The sequence below is a fragment of the Typopeltis vanoorti genome, chromosome 14, assembly GCF_054136105.1.
Source record: "Typopeltis vanoorti isolate ZY-2024b chromosome 14, IOZ_Tvanoo_1.0, whole genome shotgun sequence".
NCBI classification, from domain to species: domain Eukaryota; kingdom Metazoa; phylum Arthropoda; class Arachnida; order Uropygi; family Thelyphonidae; genus Typopeltis; species Typopeltis vanoorti.
Window position 1 is genome coordinate 93,553,556 of NC_143562.1, and position 18,883 is coordinate 93,572,438.

Genomic DNA, 18,883 nt, shown 5'->3' on the forward strand with positions numbered 1-18,883 from the left:
CATTAAACCATCTTCCTGTACTTCCTTCAATTCTAACTGCTGACTTACAACTCAAATAAAGACTAAGTATTGCTTGATATAATGCCCAATTGACACCATATAACTGCAGCGTATTGAATAGCTTCTCTCTTGGCACCTTGTCATATGCCTTTTCCAAATCGACAAAACTTAAATACAGATCTTTGTTATATTCCCATGTTTTCTCGACTATTTGTCGTAAAGTGAAGATCTGATCCTGACAGCCTCTATTTGGTCTGAATCCAGCTTGTTCTTCACCAAGCTTTTCTTCCACAATTCTTCTCAACCGTTTCTCAAGTATACTTGCATAGATCTTGCCAGGAACACTCAGTAGGGAAATACCTGTGTAATTCTCGCATTCAGTTTTATTTCCCTTTTTATATATGGGTACTATGAGAGCTCTACTCCAGTCATCGGGAATTCGTCCCTCTGTCCAGGCCTTCTGAACTATGCAGTGCAGCGACTGTAAGACTCACAATACCATACTTCAGCATTTCTGGTTGAATATCATCTATTCCTGCTGCCTTTCCACATTTCAAGCCTTTGATGGCCTTTTCTACTTCAAGCATGGATATGTATTCCTGACCTCATGTCTGGTCAGTGTTTTTTACTACTGTGCTGTCATCACTGCTTGTTACGTTTAGAAGTTTTCAAAGTAATTACTCCATACTTCAAGGATATCTTTTTCTCCCGTTTTCATGTCACCTTTATCATCTCTAACTCCTTTAACAGCACACTTTCCTCCATTCCTAAGCTTCTTCAACAACCTCCAGAATATTTTGCCACCTTGTTGATATTTATTTTCTATGTTCTTGCCAAAGTCCTCCCATGACTTTTGTTTAGCTAGTTTTACACAGTGTTTAGCATTCTTGCATTTGTCTCTATATTCTCTAAGAGCACAAGCTGACTTATTTTACAGGAACTTTTGATTTGCTTTCTTCTTTTCCTTCACTGCCTCTTTTAACTTCCTGTGTCCACCAGGGAGTTTTGTTTTTTTTTATCCTTATAGACAACCTCACCACATACCTCTCTGGCAGAATCAATCAATGTTTTCGTCAGAGTTTGCCACTGAATCTCTCCAAGGTTTGATTCCTGTTCTCAAACTCTTTCATTTTTTCTTCAATAATCTTTGTGCATTTTAGTCTACAGTTCACATCTGAGAGCTGCTCAACTTTTATTCGCTTTAAAACTTTCTTACATGTTATTCTTTTCAATATGAAATTCAATTTTATCTTGCTCAAGACTAGATAGTGATCACTTCCAATTTCAAATCCTCTGTACAATCTGGTGTCCCGCACCAGGGATAAAACATCACTATCAACAATAACATAGTCAATGAGATTTTTCTTATTCCTAGCCTCTTCTCTCAATGTGAATTTGTGCACATTTTTATGTTGGAACATGGTGTTAATAATAACCAGTCCATGTCCTGAGCAGAAATCCAACAGATGTTTACCATTATTATTAGCTTTGCTCTTTTCTCCAAATTTTCCCAAAATATTTTTGTATGTCTCACAATCATTTCCTACTCTGCTATTTAGATCCCCAACAAGGACCAACTTTTCATTTTTCATTGTGTCAGTGGCTTTTTCTAAAGCCTCAAAAAATTCCTCCACTTCTACCTTAGTAGAACCTTTTATGGGACCATAGGCACTAATAAGTCTCATTGTCCAGTTCCCCATTCTCATATTTGCCCATATTACTCTATTTGAGACTGACTGCCATTCAAGAAGATTAGCCTCGTATTTTGTGTTGAATACTATGGCTACTCCTTCTTTTCCTTGATTGTCATTGCCTGAATATAACATTTTGTATTTATTGCTCAGAAAGATCTCACCAGTTTTGGTCTTTTTTGTTTCAGTCACCCTGATTATGTCGATCTGGTACTTATCTAATTCCTCAGCCAGCTGCATTTCTTTGCCATTCAGGCTTCTTACGTTGATAGTACCGATCTTTAACTCTGGTGATGTTGAGTTGGGGTTTGTTTTCAGATTTGTTCCAGTACCTGACTTTTCGCTGTTTGCCCTGGTTCCCTGGCGAAAACAACAGGGGCCTTGTTAAACCGGGCGACGCCCCAGCCTGCATGAAATTTTGTCATGTTGTACCATCATTTTTAATTTTGGTTTAACCAATAAGAATACAATTTGGTCGGCTAAATCCCAAATTGCCAGCTCATCCTCGTTCGTTAGTATCCAAGTTGATACCCAACAGGGTGCACCACGAGAAGGTGAGGATTGTACATTAGGTCAGAAGCCCTGGTCGGTTCTCTGCATTCCTTTAAAGGCTATGTGGAGGTCTCCTCTCAGTTATACAGCTTTGACCCTTAAGCACCCCTGGTATGAATAAATGAATTGTGTCGCTGTCTACTGGAAATATACCAAACTTTTCAACAATCCTCATGCTCTTTCTCAATTTTTAAGCTCTTGCAATATCCTTTAAGATATTTTGCTATGTTCTTGATATTTATTTTATGTGTCTTTACCAAAAAATATTTCCATGCCTTTTTGTTTAGGTTTGCTTCCATTTTTGTCCGGATTCTCTCAGAGCACATTCCTAATTACCTGCCAGCACTTAAAGCACACTTTCTTTTTTTCCATTCAGTCTCTTTAACTTCTTGAGTCCATGTGGAGTTCTAATGTTTTTCTTTTTTGCAGACATTCTCACTACATGCCTCTGGCTGAATCACTCAACTTAAGGTTCTGCCAGTAGGGTTTGGTTCTTGTTTTCAAACCTTTTCATTTTTTTCTTGAATGATATTTTTGTATTTGACCACAGTTGACATCTAAAACCGACTTCAGTTTGTTTATTTTTAAAATATTCTTAAAGCACTTTTCTTTCAACACAAAATTCAATTTTATTCTGCTCAAAACTTAGTGATCACTTCCAATTTCAAATCCTTTGTACACTCTTGTCTCCTGAACAAGTGGGAAAATTGCTATTTACAATAAGTCAGGCTTATTATTTGTTGCATCTTCATATGAATTTGAGCACATTTTTATATTGGAACATAATGTTAGTAATAACTAGTCCATGTCCTATATGTACCTATAATATAATAGGTACTTATTATTAATATGTAATAATAAGTACCTATCCCAATAGGTACTTATTATTAGCTTCGTTCTTTTCTCCAAATTTTTCTGAAACATTTTTATGTTTAGCAATCATTTCCTACTTTGCTGTTTAGGCAGTCTCCAACAAAGACCAACTGTTCTTTTTCTGTTGTGTCAGCTGCCTTCTCTAATGCCTTGAAGAATTCCTTCTTTGTAGAACCTTCTCCTGGACTATAGATATAAATAAGTCTCATTGTCCAGTTTTCACCATTTTAAAGTTTGCTCACTTCACTGTGTATTGTCTTCCATTCAAGATTTATTACTACCGACTCATATTTATGCTAGTTACTCCTTTTTTCTCTGATCATTATTGCCTGAATTTGTTGCTTAGAAATATCTCGCCTGTTTTTTTCTTGTTTGTTTCGGTAACATGTATTATGTTGATCTGGTGCTTATCCAGTTCTTCTGCTAGTTCCATTCCTTTTCTTTTTATGGTTCTAATTGTGAACTCTGCTGAATTTGAGTTGGAGTTCCATTAGCTCCATTTTGCTGTTTGTCCTGGTTCTCTGATGAAAATAGTGGGGCCCCTTATTTAACTGCCTCATCTAGCATGAAATTCAATGTTGTATCATTTTACTTTAGTTTAAGCAAATGAGGATACAATTTGTTCAATTGAATACCAAATTATCAGTTCATTCTCATTCGTTCAATATTCAGATCACCTTAAGATAATACAATATGTAAAGCAAAAATTTTAATTAATTTGATAGTAAATAGCATGTAGACTGGCTCAGAGTTAATAACGCTCTCTATAGTGGTATTAAAAACATGTCAGAATTTCTTTGATAAACAGATGTTGACTTTTTTAAAAAAAAAAGACATGACATGCTATAATGCCCATGTATTTTGTGATGGCGTAATTGCTGCATAAACAGCAAACCTCAGTTGCTCTAAATGAGAAAATACCATTTAAGAATTTTAGTGATTGCACACAATTTCCATTACACAATATATGCAATTTTAAACTTTTAATAAAAAAAAAAGTTATTTTTAATCCTCATACATGCTGTCTGTTTTCATAATAAAACCATAAAGGAAGTAAGAATTATATATCATTGTTGCTTCACTAGACAATGCACCGGAGTAGTTCAGCAGTGCAATCTTCATGATATAAATCAAAAGACAATACCTGTTTTATAATCTTTCTTGATTCGATGGGAAATTTATTATCCAATATATATTACAAAAAAAAAAAAAAGTGAAACTTTTTTTTTTGATAGTTTTTTAAAAGGCTTCTTGGAAAAGTGACTTTTGACAGTAAGCTACTAATCGAAAGCAATCAGTGTTTCAGAGGAAACTGAAGTTCATATATTGGAACATCTATTTTTGAACTTGGATCATATTGAATGTAGTGTCTCCCAATCAATTATTTTGAGAAAATTACTCCACAGGAATATCCGCCACCACTAAGGCTGTCTGCAGAAATTTTGGTATTTTTATTCATTTATATATGAAATTTAATATGTTGGTCCTACAGATATCTTTGAAAGCTTTTGGATTCTGAGTTTAGCTGCTTTACACTATTTAGGTTGCAGTGTATTATATTTGCTTGATTTTGTTCAAATATTGAGTTGGTGGGTATTTCTCAAAAAATTGTACATGATAATGACAGTGGAATCAGAATTTTCATTTTGATAATGGTTAAGAAAGTAATGACCTCTGCTAAATAAATTTTTGCTTCCATTGTTAACCAGATTGAGATGGCTTAAATCTGTATTGTTCTTTCATTGTGTCTTCTTTCTCATGTGCAGGACAGAATTTAGTATGAGAAAGAAAGCCTTTTGTGAATATTCTGAGTCGGTCCAAGGACAATATGGAAAAGTTTACTTCTAAAAATCTAAAGACATACTGTTGAATCAGTCTATTTTTTGCTGCATCGGTGAAATTCCAAAATGGCAGTTTGAATCTCCATTTATATTTTCTATACCTTATACTTAAGTCTCTCTCCATACAAAGTTTTTAGGTATATTTTCATTGTTTTTGTCAGGAGGAGCATTTAATACTTTAGAGGGGGAAACTTACTTTATTTGTAGCAATGTTATCATAATCATCTCCCTTTACGGCTTCAAAGAAGACCAAATGATCTTTTACTACCATGTTATCTACAGTGTTATTTTTTACCATGTTATTTTCACTGAATGCTATTTTCAAATAGCATTCCTTGTTTTACTGTTTATTTAGAAGGTAACTTAACTTTTATCTCTAAAAAACAAAAATAAAATGTTTTTATCATCTAAGGATATGTTTCATAAACAGTTTATTTATATATATATGTATAGACTAAACAATTTTATTTTATTTTTTTGTTTTCTCAAATAACAGTTAAACACACCTCAAGATTATAATTCTGAAAAAGCACACAAAATTCATATAATTCATCCTTTTTTTTTTAAATATAAAAAAAAAATGAGAAATATTTAAAAAAATACTTGAAGAATCATGAAAAATGTACCTCCCCCCCCCACCCATTGATAACACTAAAATTTGATTTAAGGCAGAAACTATCCAATGCAATTGTTGTGCTATTAATCCTAATTATTTCCTGATTTACATATTTTTTTGTTAATGCTTATTCTCTCTTTAAATTTATGTATCTACTAAATGTTAACCTGGAGTCACTTTCGACTGTCACACATCCAAGATAGATTTATTTATAATAATACATTTAACAGTTTGATCTACCAGATAACTAAAGCAGTGCTTTTTTCTGTGTATGGATCTGGAGGGCAGTGACACAGTGCTCAGTCATAAGTTACCCTACACACAGAAATAAATGCAATGTACCTAACATTTTTTAAGGCATACACTTTTGTTACTAACAAACAGAATTCATTAAATCAGTTCAGTTGATATCTAAGTGCAATACATTGAAAGTAACAGCAGGTCCATTTATTTAATATATGCACTCGTTGTTTGACCTTGAGGTTTGTTGTCTTCTGTATTAGTCAATCTTCAGTGTAATACATAGGTATTTCATTTCTATTCCCTATGCTGTTCTGGTTTACTTCTAATTTGCCCTTGGAAAATGCCCTGAAAAATTGTATATAGCTTTTGATAGATATGATATGATGAAAAATTAAGGTTCCTTGTTAATCTGTTGGTCAATCATGTAAATGATACTCACCTTGTAGATAAACATTGCATAAAAAATAAGTTAAATCATATTGTTTTCAGATTTCAAAATGTTTAGAATTCAATTTTTATTAGTACTAAAATTGCATATTTATCATGAAACAGGTTCTAATAATAATAACTTCTGATAGTATGAAGTGAAACTAATAATATAGCTTATTTCAGCATTATTTTGATGATGCCCCTTTGATGAATGTTCCTGGTCGCACACATCCTGTGGAAATTTTTTATACCCCAGAACCAGAAAGAGATTATTTAGAAGCTGCAATCAGAACTGTCATACAAATTCATATGTGTGAAGAAGCAGAAGGTGATGTTCTTCTTTTCCTCACAGGCCAAGAGGTATGATTAATTCTTGATATTTTTAGTCACTTTGCAAATGCACATCATTTATTTAACTTGTTCCAGAAGTATTTTTAAAGAACATGATTCTAGTAATGTGTTATATCAGGAAGGATAAACAAGTTTTGATTGTGTAGTAGGACTTTTCTGTCTAAAGATCTGAACAAGGAGGTGACAACTAATCAGGGAATGTGGCAACTGACTACTGTAATGTGATGACTTGAATGTCTAACCAGGCAGGGTTAGAGATAGCATACCTGCTTTCTAACCAACAAGCTTTCAGTTCTTGTCTCACTGCAGGCATCAGTGTTTGTGAATATGTAGTATTGTGGCATATGAATTTCATTGCCCAGTTTTGAAACCATCTCCTACTGCTATAGGTTTGAAGTGGCTTGAAAAAGTTATGTTGATCTATATTTTGCGAATTATGTGACCGAAGTCTACACACAACACTAATGTATGTACACTCAGGTTTACAACTTTTCATATATATATATATATATATATACCAACCACTTCATGATTTTTCAAGCATAATTACACCAGTTGCTTTTCTGTTTTATCATGCAAGTATCCCTAGAGTCATATAATGGATTAGCTGCAATGGATATGCATCCATTTCAGACCAATTAACTTATTGTTTTACTTCGAATGCCCGCTATCACAAATTTTTCATATTTAAAATTTTTGCTATACATTATTTTGTTTATCCACAAGAGACATGCCTATGATGGTTTGAACTGCTTGCAATCCTAGCTTATGATGTTTAATAAAGGAATGTGATTCAGATATTAGGCACTCATTGCGCGCTCTCTCTTATGACACTTATGTTTCTAGTCTGGATACAACAAAATTTCACAATTATCAAATTTGTGTATCACATGATTTAAAAATCAGTTAACCTGTATTATGGTGAGAATGTGACAGTTATTTTTAACTTTCTAAACAGTTACAGAGATAGAAGAGTGAGACATTTGCTAAGTTTGTATAAAGAGAAATTCTAGAGTTGATGTTTCTGAGTCTGTTGATAAGACCCATAGCACTGGCCATGAAAACTGATGTAATAATTATTCTAAAAAGGTATGGCTGTTACCATTATCAGTAGGATATTCCTAATGCAACAGTGATAATCATAAAAAAATAAAGTAAGAATTAAGGAGACTGTTAAATGAGCAGTGATCAGGTAGTGAAGGTTGATTAACCAAGCAGTAAGCAGGGTTTATTATTTAAGTTGAAAAGCTTTTGATATTTTGGATTTGGGATCAAACTGGACATCATGCATATGAATTTATGAATAATTTTAGGAAAAGAGTGAGCAGTCTTTCTTGATCATCTCAATCAAGAGAGGGAGGAGTCCTAACATAGAATCTTTTAAAAGCTAGTAGATATTAGTTTGCTAGAAAGTGAGGGCCATTTGACATATCATAGTAAATGGTGAATTCACTAGTTCAGACAAGGCATCGCATGCTGGGGGGGGGCATTTGCAAACTGACTACTGTTTATGAACAAAACACAAAATGCTTTTACTTTTTTTTTCTTTAGTGATGCATTAAAAGAAATCGGTCAGATCCTGTTAATTATTTTAACGTTATTGATTACAACACAGAATAAGCAAATAACTAATATTTATTAACTTGTTTGCTGATATTTCCTTGATATTATATCCACCATCTTCAGTGCACAAGAACAGTTTATCACATATACAAAAAAGAACAATAATTTGGTATAACAGTGGGACTAGTTTTAAAAAAAAAAAAAAAAAAAAAGAAATGTAATGGACAACACAGGGAACTGAAGTCCTAATTGGAACCATCATTGTGGGAAAAAGAGAGAGACAAGTATTAATTAGATCTTAAATTGTTTCCCAGATTTTTTGTAAATTTATAGGTTTGGAGTATGTTTTAAAGTTGCTGTTGATTTCAAAAACAATCTTTCTGATTTATGACTTCTGTGTAACATTTTTGTTTTCTTGTATTTGATCTTGTGTGAAGGAGTATCCAAGGCATGATCTGCTTGCTAGACCTGACTTTCCATAACAATGGTGTCAATTATATTTATGTTCACTAAGATGGATGTTAACAGCTCTTCCTATCTGTCCATAGTGAGCCAGATCACAAGAATAGGATGCTTTATAAACTCCTGAATGTGATAAAGAAGATGGTTTGTCTTTAGGTGAATGGATGTGTTGGGTCTAGAAGACCATGCCTTGGATACCTCTTCACACAGAACTGAATGGAAGAAAACAAAGTGCTACACAGAAGTTATAAGTTGGAGAGATTATTTTTGGAATCAGCAGCAGCAGCTTTAAAACGTACTCCGAACCTCAACAAGTTAATACTTGCTATATCTTTTTTCCAACAATAGATAGCCCCAATTAGGACTTTAGTTCCTTGTGTTGTTTCATGTACCATGATAAATTGTGCTCTGAAGATGCTGGATATAATGCCAATGAAATATCAGATAATAAATATTATTTTCTATCATTCTGTGCTGTAATTAATACCGTTAAAATAAACGAACTTGTACTGCCAACACATAAGCCTTTCTACTTGTTAGTCAGCACTGGGACCATGTGATGCCATGTCATGCTATAAAATATTTGTATTAGAGATTTTTGTTTTCTGTTTTGTCCAATGTCATGTAATATAACAAGATATAGCAACACACTATATCACTTAAGCAAAAAAAGGATGCAATATAATGTTCTCTGTACATGACACTAAAAAATGTGTGGCACTGTCAGGATGTCACTTAGAATACAAACGTGCATCATGGTTAGCTGTGTTTGACATTATTATTAGTTAGAACTGTAAAGGATGCACAAAGCTGTATAAAAGTGATTAAGATAATAGGAAATTTTATGCTACTTGAAAAGAAATTTCTGTAGTGGTGTGCAGTGTTGAAAAGATACAGATATATCAGCAGATGTGATATGTAAGAAGAGAATAAAACATTCTGGTCATGTCACATGTGTAATTCTCATTAAAGAGTTTGCTTCAATTCAAACAGTATGTTTTAGCATTTTTGAACATTTGAAGTGTTTCATTTTTAAAAATGAGCTTTTAATGATTCAATTTAATTTTCTTAATTAGTAATCTGTTTATCTAGTCCTCTTCCAATAAAAGAGGAGGAAAAGTGACACTAGTGAACCTGTTTCAAACAAAAACAAAACTAATGCACCCAAGAAGTTCATAGATTTAAATATGAAGCTTTATCATTGATTAAGTTGGAATATGTGTACATGTGCATGATATAGGTTGCATGCTGATTTAATGTTATGGTCAAATGTGAAGGACATTATCATAGCAAATAATGTGAGAATGCAAAGCACAAGATTGCAGAAATATGGTTATGCCAAGGAGGTAATTTTACTGCTTCTCGAAAAGAAATGATTAAAATGGCTTGCTGATGTGTTGGTAGAAATAATTTATGAGAAAGTTTCAATTAGGTGGTACTCCATTTGGAATAGCCTTTTATCATGTTGTGCAATCATTTGATTGTAGTCATTCCCAAATTGCTAGCCTCTTTTTAATAATCCTGGCATCTTCCAGGATGCAGGATTATTGGGCACAATAATAATTTGAAATTGGGTAACAAGCCTTAACTGGTTTTCTTTATTTCTTTGACTTGATGGAAGTTTCTTCCCAGTTATCTTGTTTTAAACTAAGTGATCTCCTCTATAGGTTCGTATAATCTTCTGAAGAACTATTCAAACATAAATTTTACAGGTCTACTAATGAAAAGTGAAAATTATGGAAAAATTATTCTCTTTCCTGAATATGTAAATTAAACCATCATGAAAACATAAACAAATACTTAAAATACTTGTATATATACTTTTTATTAGCCTAATTAGCCGATCTCATATATATAAGACCCTATCCTTTCATCCTCTGCAAAAAACAATCAGTTAGAGAACATTTAGACAATTCATCTATACCTTTAGTAGCTTTGACATAATGATGAACAAAATCATTATTAGAATGAGTCAATAAGGCTTAAACTGATTTTACTATTAATCGATTAATAATTTTTATTATTAAATATCAATAGGAAATTGAAGAAGCTTGTAAAAGGATAAAGAGAGAAGTAGATAATCTTGGTCCTGAAGTTGGAGAGTTAAAATGCATTCCTTTATATTCAACACTTCCTCCGAATCTCCAGCAGAAAATATTTGAACCACCACCCCCAAACAAACCAAATGGTGCAATTGGCCGAAAAATTGTTGTCTCAACAAATTTGGCTGAGACATCGCTTACTATTGATGGTGTTGTATTTGTTATTGACCCAGGATTTGCCAAACAAAAGGTAAGTATCTCTTTCTTTTTATGCAAGATTTGTGGTACATTTGGAATAAAAACTGTTACAGTTTTAATAAAATTATGTGTGAAATTATGTTTGGCTTGTGTTTAAACAATGTCAAAGTAGGGCATGGATCTGTGGCAGCAAACATATAGATAGCAAAAAAGAAAAATAGTTTCTTTGAAGGTTAGCCAATAATTCATTTCAGATCATTTTGAGAAGGATAAGTGTTTGAAGCCCAATTATTTGAATTTGGTTAGTATTGGTGATCTGTCTGCAAATGTGAATTGTTCATACATTGAATTTCTTTTATTTTGAATGTGACAAATAAGGTATTTTTCTGCTATTTCTTTATCCATGACTGTTACTTCATTGAGTATTATCATTTTGAAAATTTCTTCAAAGAATTCATAGGATCTGATATTCCAAGAAAATCAAGATATCCTTATTATTCTTGCAGAATGATTTGAATAGGCTGGAATTGTGGGCATGGGAAAATGGATGTCACTAAATGTAAAGTCATTTACTTCGGCATGATTAGATATCCAATGTCGTATTATATTTGTGAGATTAGGCTAGAAGAAACTGATGAGGCTAGGAATCTTGGAGTGTTAATAGATAGGAAGTTGAAGTTTAGGGGCCATGTGGCAAAGATTGCAAATACAACTCAAAAGATAATCGCAATGCTGAAACAAACGTTCACATGTAAAGATAAGGATGTTATTTTGCCTCTTTACAAAGCCTTGATAAGACCTCACTTGGACTGTTGTGTGCAGGTCTGGTCTCCTGGTTTCCGTTGTGATTCTGATATATTGGAGAGAGTACAAAGGAGAGTGTTAAAAATGATATCAGGATTGTGGAATACTGATTATGAAGACAGATTGAGAATTTGTAGACTGCAGACACTAGCAAACAGGAGGAAGTGGTATGATATGATTGAGACTTACAAACTTCTGAAAGGGTCATACAAGATATCAAGTGATGGAATTTTTCAATTTATGGAGAGTGGCGAAAGGACGAGAGGGCATTCTTGGAAGCTGAGAATGAAGGGTGTGAGGCTAAATTTTTTTCTCAGGGGGTGGTGCGTGATTGGAATGGATTGCCATTGGATGTTGTGAGTGCAAGCAGTGTGAATGAATTCAAGAATAAGTATGATAGCTGGTGTGTGTAGTATGTGGCCTCCCTTGATGAGTCTCTGACTCCCTGGAGGTCTCTCTTAATAATAATAATTATTATACCAGCTTCTTATCCAAGATAAAAAAATTGTTTCTTACATATCATTCTCTAAGGCAGTGTTTCTTAAACTTACAAGACTGCAGAACTCTAAATAAATTGTTTTGTTGATTAACCCTTATTAAGATTTTTGTTAAAAATTATTGGAAAGGAAATAATGACAATGAATGCAATTTTACACGCAAAGTTTTAATTAAAAATCATTCAATAAAACTTCTGTTTTATTGCAAGATTGCTTGTTGTCTCAGCAACACCAGATTTTCAGACTTTTGTTGTTTGTTTGTAAATTCCTTTTCTTTGCATGTTCACCATCATAGTTTATTCACAATATGATACAGCGTGAAAAAGGGAAACAGATTTACATCAAAAATTAAAGATTGCAAATTATGGTCTTCCAAGTCTATCTATCTTGATCTAACTAGTAGATGTCAGATGGAGTTTTACAGTTCAGTCTATTGATGGTTTCACAGATGTATTGCCAAAATTGCTTGCATGGTCTTCCTCTACGGCGATTGTCATCTGGTTCATACAAGATGAGGGATTCCAAAAAGGGTGAGACTTCAGGATGCCTGAGTTCATGTTCAAGCTGTCTGAGTTGTAATTTTTTTGGATTTAGCACAGTAAAGTTAGTGACACTATCCATCCAGGTGTATCCAAGGATCAGTTCCCAGACGTAGTTTCGAAGGGGTTAATTAGATCTCTAGATTTTTCTAATTCAGGTTTGAGAAGCATACAAGAAATGCATCTGCTGGTTGCATAGTATAGTCTTAATTTTGTCTTTAACGATATTAATGATTTCCAGATGGGGTAGAGTTTGTTATGAAAGACTAGAGCCAGCTGTGTGTGTTTTCTAATATAATTTTCTGTATTACTGATGTATGATCCAAGATATTGAAAGTCCTTTACTCTTTCTATGGGTCTATTGTTGATATGAAGTATAAGGTTTTCATAACCGATTGAGAATACTTTTGGATAGACCAATAAGTTTACCCTGTGTCTCTAGTAGACTGAGATGTTTTTGTGCATTTGTTGGTTCTGTATCAATAAGTACAACGTCGTCAGCAAAGCTGAGATCAGTTATTTGCATAGTGTGGGTGGATGTTCAAATGGTAAAAACAAGATCTTCTGTGTTGATAGTCTGGAAGAGGTAGTCCAAGCATACCAAGAACAAATAAGGTGCTAGTACATCACCTTACAGGATTTCTATACTCCTGTTGTCACCTCAAAGGATTCAGATGTTTCTGTTTACTGTAGCATCATAATTTTTATAAGGTGCTGCAATTGCTTGTATGATTTTTGAGAGTAGACCATAGAAGCTGAGTATTTTAAACATTTCTCTATTAATGGAGTCAGGTTTTTATCGCGTGAACCTTCTGTGATTCTTCTGATGCATTGTATCTGTTCTATTGTATGTCGTTTTTCTAGAAATCCAGCTTGGTTTTTTTCCGTAAGAGTGGTGTTAAGTAAAGTTCTATTCTGTTGAGTATCATCCTATTGTAGATTTTAACTGTGGTCGATAGCAAATTAATACTTCTGTATTTATCCATTCTACACTGCTCAAAACAATTAGGGGATATTTTAGTTTCTGTTGGATAATTATAAATTTCTGCAAATAATTATAACTATTGGGTACTTTATATGTGAATAAATATTTCTCACTTATGGATAGGGTATAATTGATGAGACATTGTTTAAATAATCAATATTTATTACAAATTTAACAAGGTATACATTTTAGCATGAAATAATTTTAACAAGAATAACAACAAGAATAGCCAAAACATTGGTACATCTTGATTGCATGGACTGGATAAGATGATCAAACAGTTCTTGTGGGATATTTCCCCACTCTTCTGTGAGAGCAATTTCGAGCTCTTGAAGCGATCATGGTGGAACCAGTCGAGCAGAAATGCACCTACCTAAAGCATTCCAGGCATATTCAATTGGATTACAATCTTGTGAACAGACAGTCCAGTCCATTCATTCAATACTTTCTTCCTCAAACCACTCTTGTGCCAAATTTGCATGCTGTGGACGAGCATTGTCATCCATAAAAATGAGTTCTTGGCCAATTGCAGCAGCATATGGACGAACTATAGGTTCCAAAATCTCATCACGATACCTTTTGTGCTGTTAAGGAACCGTTTCTGATAAAATAGAGATCAGTATGGCCACCTATACTTATTCCAGCCCATACTATCAAACTCCCACCTTGATGTTGGGGTTTTTCATGAACAAGCTGTGGATTATTTCTTGTTCCACTTTCACGCCATATCAAGATACGTTGGTTATCTGGTTGCAGACTGAACCTTGACTTGTCACTAAAAAGTACACAAACCCAATCCTTATTTGTCTAATTGCAGTGTTCCTGTGCCCAAATTCTTTGGTCTCTTTTGTGATTTGCAGTAAGTGGAATGCAAACGATTGGTCTTTGAGCACAAACCTATGGCATGAAGACAATTTCGAACATTTCCCGTCTCCAGAAAGTGATTCCAAAGTTGCAAAATTACACTTTGAGATACACAACACGCTTAAGTGACAACTTGCTGTGTTTGTCTAGCTTCTAATCGACCAATGCTCTCCAAGTCACGGATTCTGGGATATCATGTTGCTGCTCTGCCATTTTTAACAAAATAACACGTGGTAGGTGGCATAAGTTTACAACTGAAGTGATAATTATGCACTGTGGAAGTGAGCACAACGAGTCATGCTTTTATATCCCCCCCCCCATGCTAATACGGCTAAGACATGTTTCGACAAGTCTTAACATGATTTTGTATGCAGTTGCATGTTCTACACTGTTGTATATTAAGAATATTTTAAAATAAATATGTTACATTTGTAAATTATTTTTATAATTTACAAGGAAACCAAAATATCCCCTAATTGTTTTGAGCAGTATATTAAGATTTCCCTTTCTGGTTATAGGGCCAGTAAGACCTTGTTTCCATTGTTGAGGTATTATTCCATGTTTAAGGCTTGATTTGTTATAGCTAGGATATTGGAATGTGTGTTATATCCAACATAAAGCTTCTGCTCTGATTCCATTAATCCCTGGGGATTCTCTTGCTTTTATTTGATCTATTGCTATTTTTGGTTCCTTTTCAGTGAAGTCTTAACAATTTATTGGTAGAGTGGTGGTTGTTAATAGGCTTCAATGTTGGGGATTATCATTATTTCATGAAGTTCAAATTTACCAATAGCTGTCTACCGTTTTTGTCATGTGTGACAATATTTCCACTTTTTGTTTTGTGATGACAGATATGGTTTATCATTTGAAAGTATTTGTAGTATCTCCAGTTTTATTATAATTTTCAAGTTCCTTGCAATATTTATTTATTTGATTTTCTTTGTCTCTGATCATTAGTTCATTGACCTTGTTATTTAAAATGTCTAGTTTATGATATGTTTATTGCTTCTTTGATAACTTTATACTTTTCATTAACTGGATCTTTATAAGAATGTTTTCCATATGGTTTTCTAAGGTGCTGCAATTTCTGGGTTATTTAGTTTGTCCCAGTTGTATTGTTTCCTTGTAGGCCTGTTATTTTTAGAAGCTTTTAGTGAAAGTTTAATGTGGGCACTGATTATTCTGCGGTCACAGTTTACTTCAACAGTATTATATGCTTGACAGTTCTTGATTGATCTGATTCACTTTCCATTGATTAGGATGTGGTCTATTTGGGAATGAGATCCCTTTGGATGTTCCCAGGTCCATTGTCTTCTCTTTGGATGATGAAATTTGGTTTGGGTGATTATCGTGTTATGTCTATTGCAGAAGTCCATAAGAGAATGTCCATAGTTATTTGTGGTTTTGTGATAAGTATATTTATTTACCCACATTTTTAGTAGTACTGGCAATGTCTTTGCCAGTTTGGATATTAAAATCGCCACCAATGAGTGGTGCTTTTTATCATACCTTCCTTTATTTCTCCTCTTGTTTACTTTCTCTTCAACTTTGGTATCTCTTCTGGGTCTGGCTCCCACTGATGAGACTTCAGTGAAGGTCGAAAGTGGTTTGGATAATGGTCATTCTCATAATGCACAGCATTGTACACACCCATAAAGATGTGTGATTTGCATTATAGGATACTAAGACAAAGTAACTAGCCTCTATATACAAGCAGCCTAGTCATGAAGATACTTCACACTCAAACTTTGCTTATACTTGGATAAAGGATTAAACAAAAAGTTAATTTCTTGGCATCTTTAATTTATAACCAAGAGAAGAAAGTTTCAACAATTGTCACTAAGTTTTACTTGAATTGTAGAATATGTTGTGTTGCTTGTGTTGAGGTACAGATACTTGTTACCTTCAGCATTGTTGCATGATATGAAAAGGACAATAGTCTTCTAATAGATATTGTACCCCCTTTCAATTCGAAGATCTGCATTCTCAGCTGACGAAAAAAGCAGACAGATGAATGATGAATGTCACACACTATTTGGTCAGACTACAGTGCCCCAAAGACTAAGATCCCGACATAGCTTTTTGGCAACTGTTGAACGACCTAAAAACCCACAAGAGACAAGACTTCAACATTGGTTTTCACTATATCCTGAGAATAATGCAGATATTCCAAGAATCAAACATCCTCCACTTGGTGCCCACTTGGACTGTGATACTTGGAAAAGCCTCAACAGAATACAAATGATAGGATGCTGCAAACAAAGCCTCATCAAATGGGGCTTCCTCACTGGACCAGATAATTGAGTGTGGGGCAACCCAGCCCGTGGAACACCTTCTTGCCCTCTTCTTCAATCACCTTGCACAAAAGAGCAGTCAATAGTGCAAGATACTGGAGGAATATCTGACCATATTTATTGTATATAACTTATTTATAGTTTTTTCCCTTCATAATTTACTTATTATTCCCTGTATAATTTACCTATTTAATTTAAGCTGTTCTCATTTGTAATGCGTCCTAATTTGTTTTAAATAATGTTGTACCAATTACTTACTACTATACCACTTGTTTTTGGATACAAAATAAATACGGACACTAGTGTCTGGTGACCTTATTTAGGTGACTCGACAACAGGGATGGTACAGATGCATCTACACATTTTTACGTATGTTCTTTACAGTGTATTAGAACTGCTGTCAAATCATTGGTAACTTTCTTAAATACTGATTACAAAAGAATTTTTATTGCTGCCATTTTAGATCATCATCATCAAATTCCTGCCATGTATCCTCAAGGAGTGTACAGGATGTGATAGTACTACATGAAAAATTTACATCATTACTAACTTCCTATCTACAATTTTCCTCCAAATCAGTCTGTTCCTTGTCAAGACTCCAACATTATCAGATCTTATATTTCTATCATCTAAGGCACTTTGTACAGTATCAATCCACCTATATCTCGGTCTTCCTCTGAGTCGTTTTCCTGCAAACCTGGCAGAGAACACTTGTTTTCCTAATCTTTCCTTGCCCATTCTATTTAAGTGACCATACCACCTGAGATTAGCTCTGTTAATGCATTCCTGGATGCTGACAATGTCAAGTTTTTTCCTAATATCCTTGTTTTTAATATGATATTGCCATTGATGCCATCTGTTCATTCCTCTAATCTTTCTAAGGACTCATATCTGCGGTCTCTAGTCTTTGGTCAAGTGTTTTGCTTTTGACCCAGCTCTGAGATCCATAAGTTAAAACTGGTTTGAACACCGTCTTGTATATATCTAATTTAGTATTCTGACTAATTTCTCTCTTATTCCATATAAATTCAATTGACTTCCTACCATACCAGCTTTGTTGATTCTCTTGTCTATTTCCCTATTTAATTTACCATCTTCACTAAAAATCGTGCCTAAGTAGCTGAAATATTTTATTTGTTCCACAGGTTCTCCGTTCACAATGCAGTTGACATTTTCAACGATTCTGCCTATGTTCCTGACCTTCATACTACATTTATTACAACAGTTATTCAATTTAGTCAGGGAATCTTGCAGACTTGTAGCAGATTTATTTAGAAGTATAACATCATCTGCATAAAGCAAAGAGCTGACATTAACATCTCCAATTTTGATATAATGTTTAATACCACTTTCCTTCATAATGTGATCCATATAGATAATGAATAACAGAGGGGATAATGTACATCCTTGTCTCACACGAGATTTAACATTAAACCATCTTCCTGTACTTCAATTCTAACTGCTGACTTACAACTCAAATAAAGACTAAGTATTGCTTGATATAACCTCATTGACACCATATAACCGTAACGTATTGAATAGCTTCTCTCTTGCACCTTGTCATATGCCTTTTCCAGATCTACAAAACTTAAATACAGATCTTTGTTATATTCCCATGCTTTCTCAACTATTTGTCGTAAAGTGAAAATCTGATTCTGACAGCCTCTATTTGGCCTGAATCCAGCTTGTTCTTCGCCAAGCTTTTCTTCCACAATTCTTCTCAACTGTTTCTCAAGTATACTGGCATAAATCTTGCCAGGAACACTCAGTAGGGAAATATTGAATGTGAGAATTACTTCTGTAATTCTCGCATTCAGTTTTATTTCCCTTTTTATATATGGATACTATGAGAGCTCTACTCCAATCATCGGGAATTCATCCCTCTGTACAGGCTTTCTAATCTATGCAGTGCATACACTGTAACACTTTTATACCACCATACCTCAGCATTTCTGGTTGAATATCTACTCCTGCTGCCTTTCCACATTTCAAGCCTTCGATGGCTTTTTCTACTTCAAGTATGAATATGTATTCCTGAC

The 18,883-nt window shown here is 34.0% G+C and overlaps 1 protein-coding gene across 2 annotated transcripts in view; it reads left to right on the forward strand.

Annotated features, from left to right (window-relative positions):
* Positions 1 to 18,883, forward strand: part of Dhx15 (DEAH-box helicase 15) — a 158,389-nt gene that overhangs the window by 72,935 nt on the left and 66,571 nt on the right. For both annotated transcript variants that reach the window (XM_090404090.1, XM_090404089.1), the window contains exons 6-7: positions 6,429 to 6,605; positions 10,659 to 10,913. In XM_090404090.1, the coding sequence (XP_090260216.1) occupies positions 6,429 to 6,605; positions 10,659 to 10,913 (432 nt within the window). The remainder of the gene's footprint in view (positions 1 to 6,428; positions 6,606 to 10,658; positions 10,914 to 18,883) is intronic.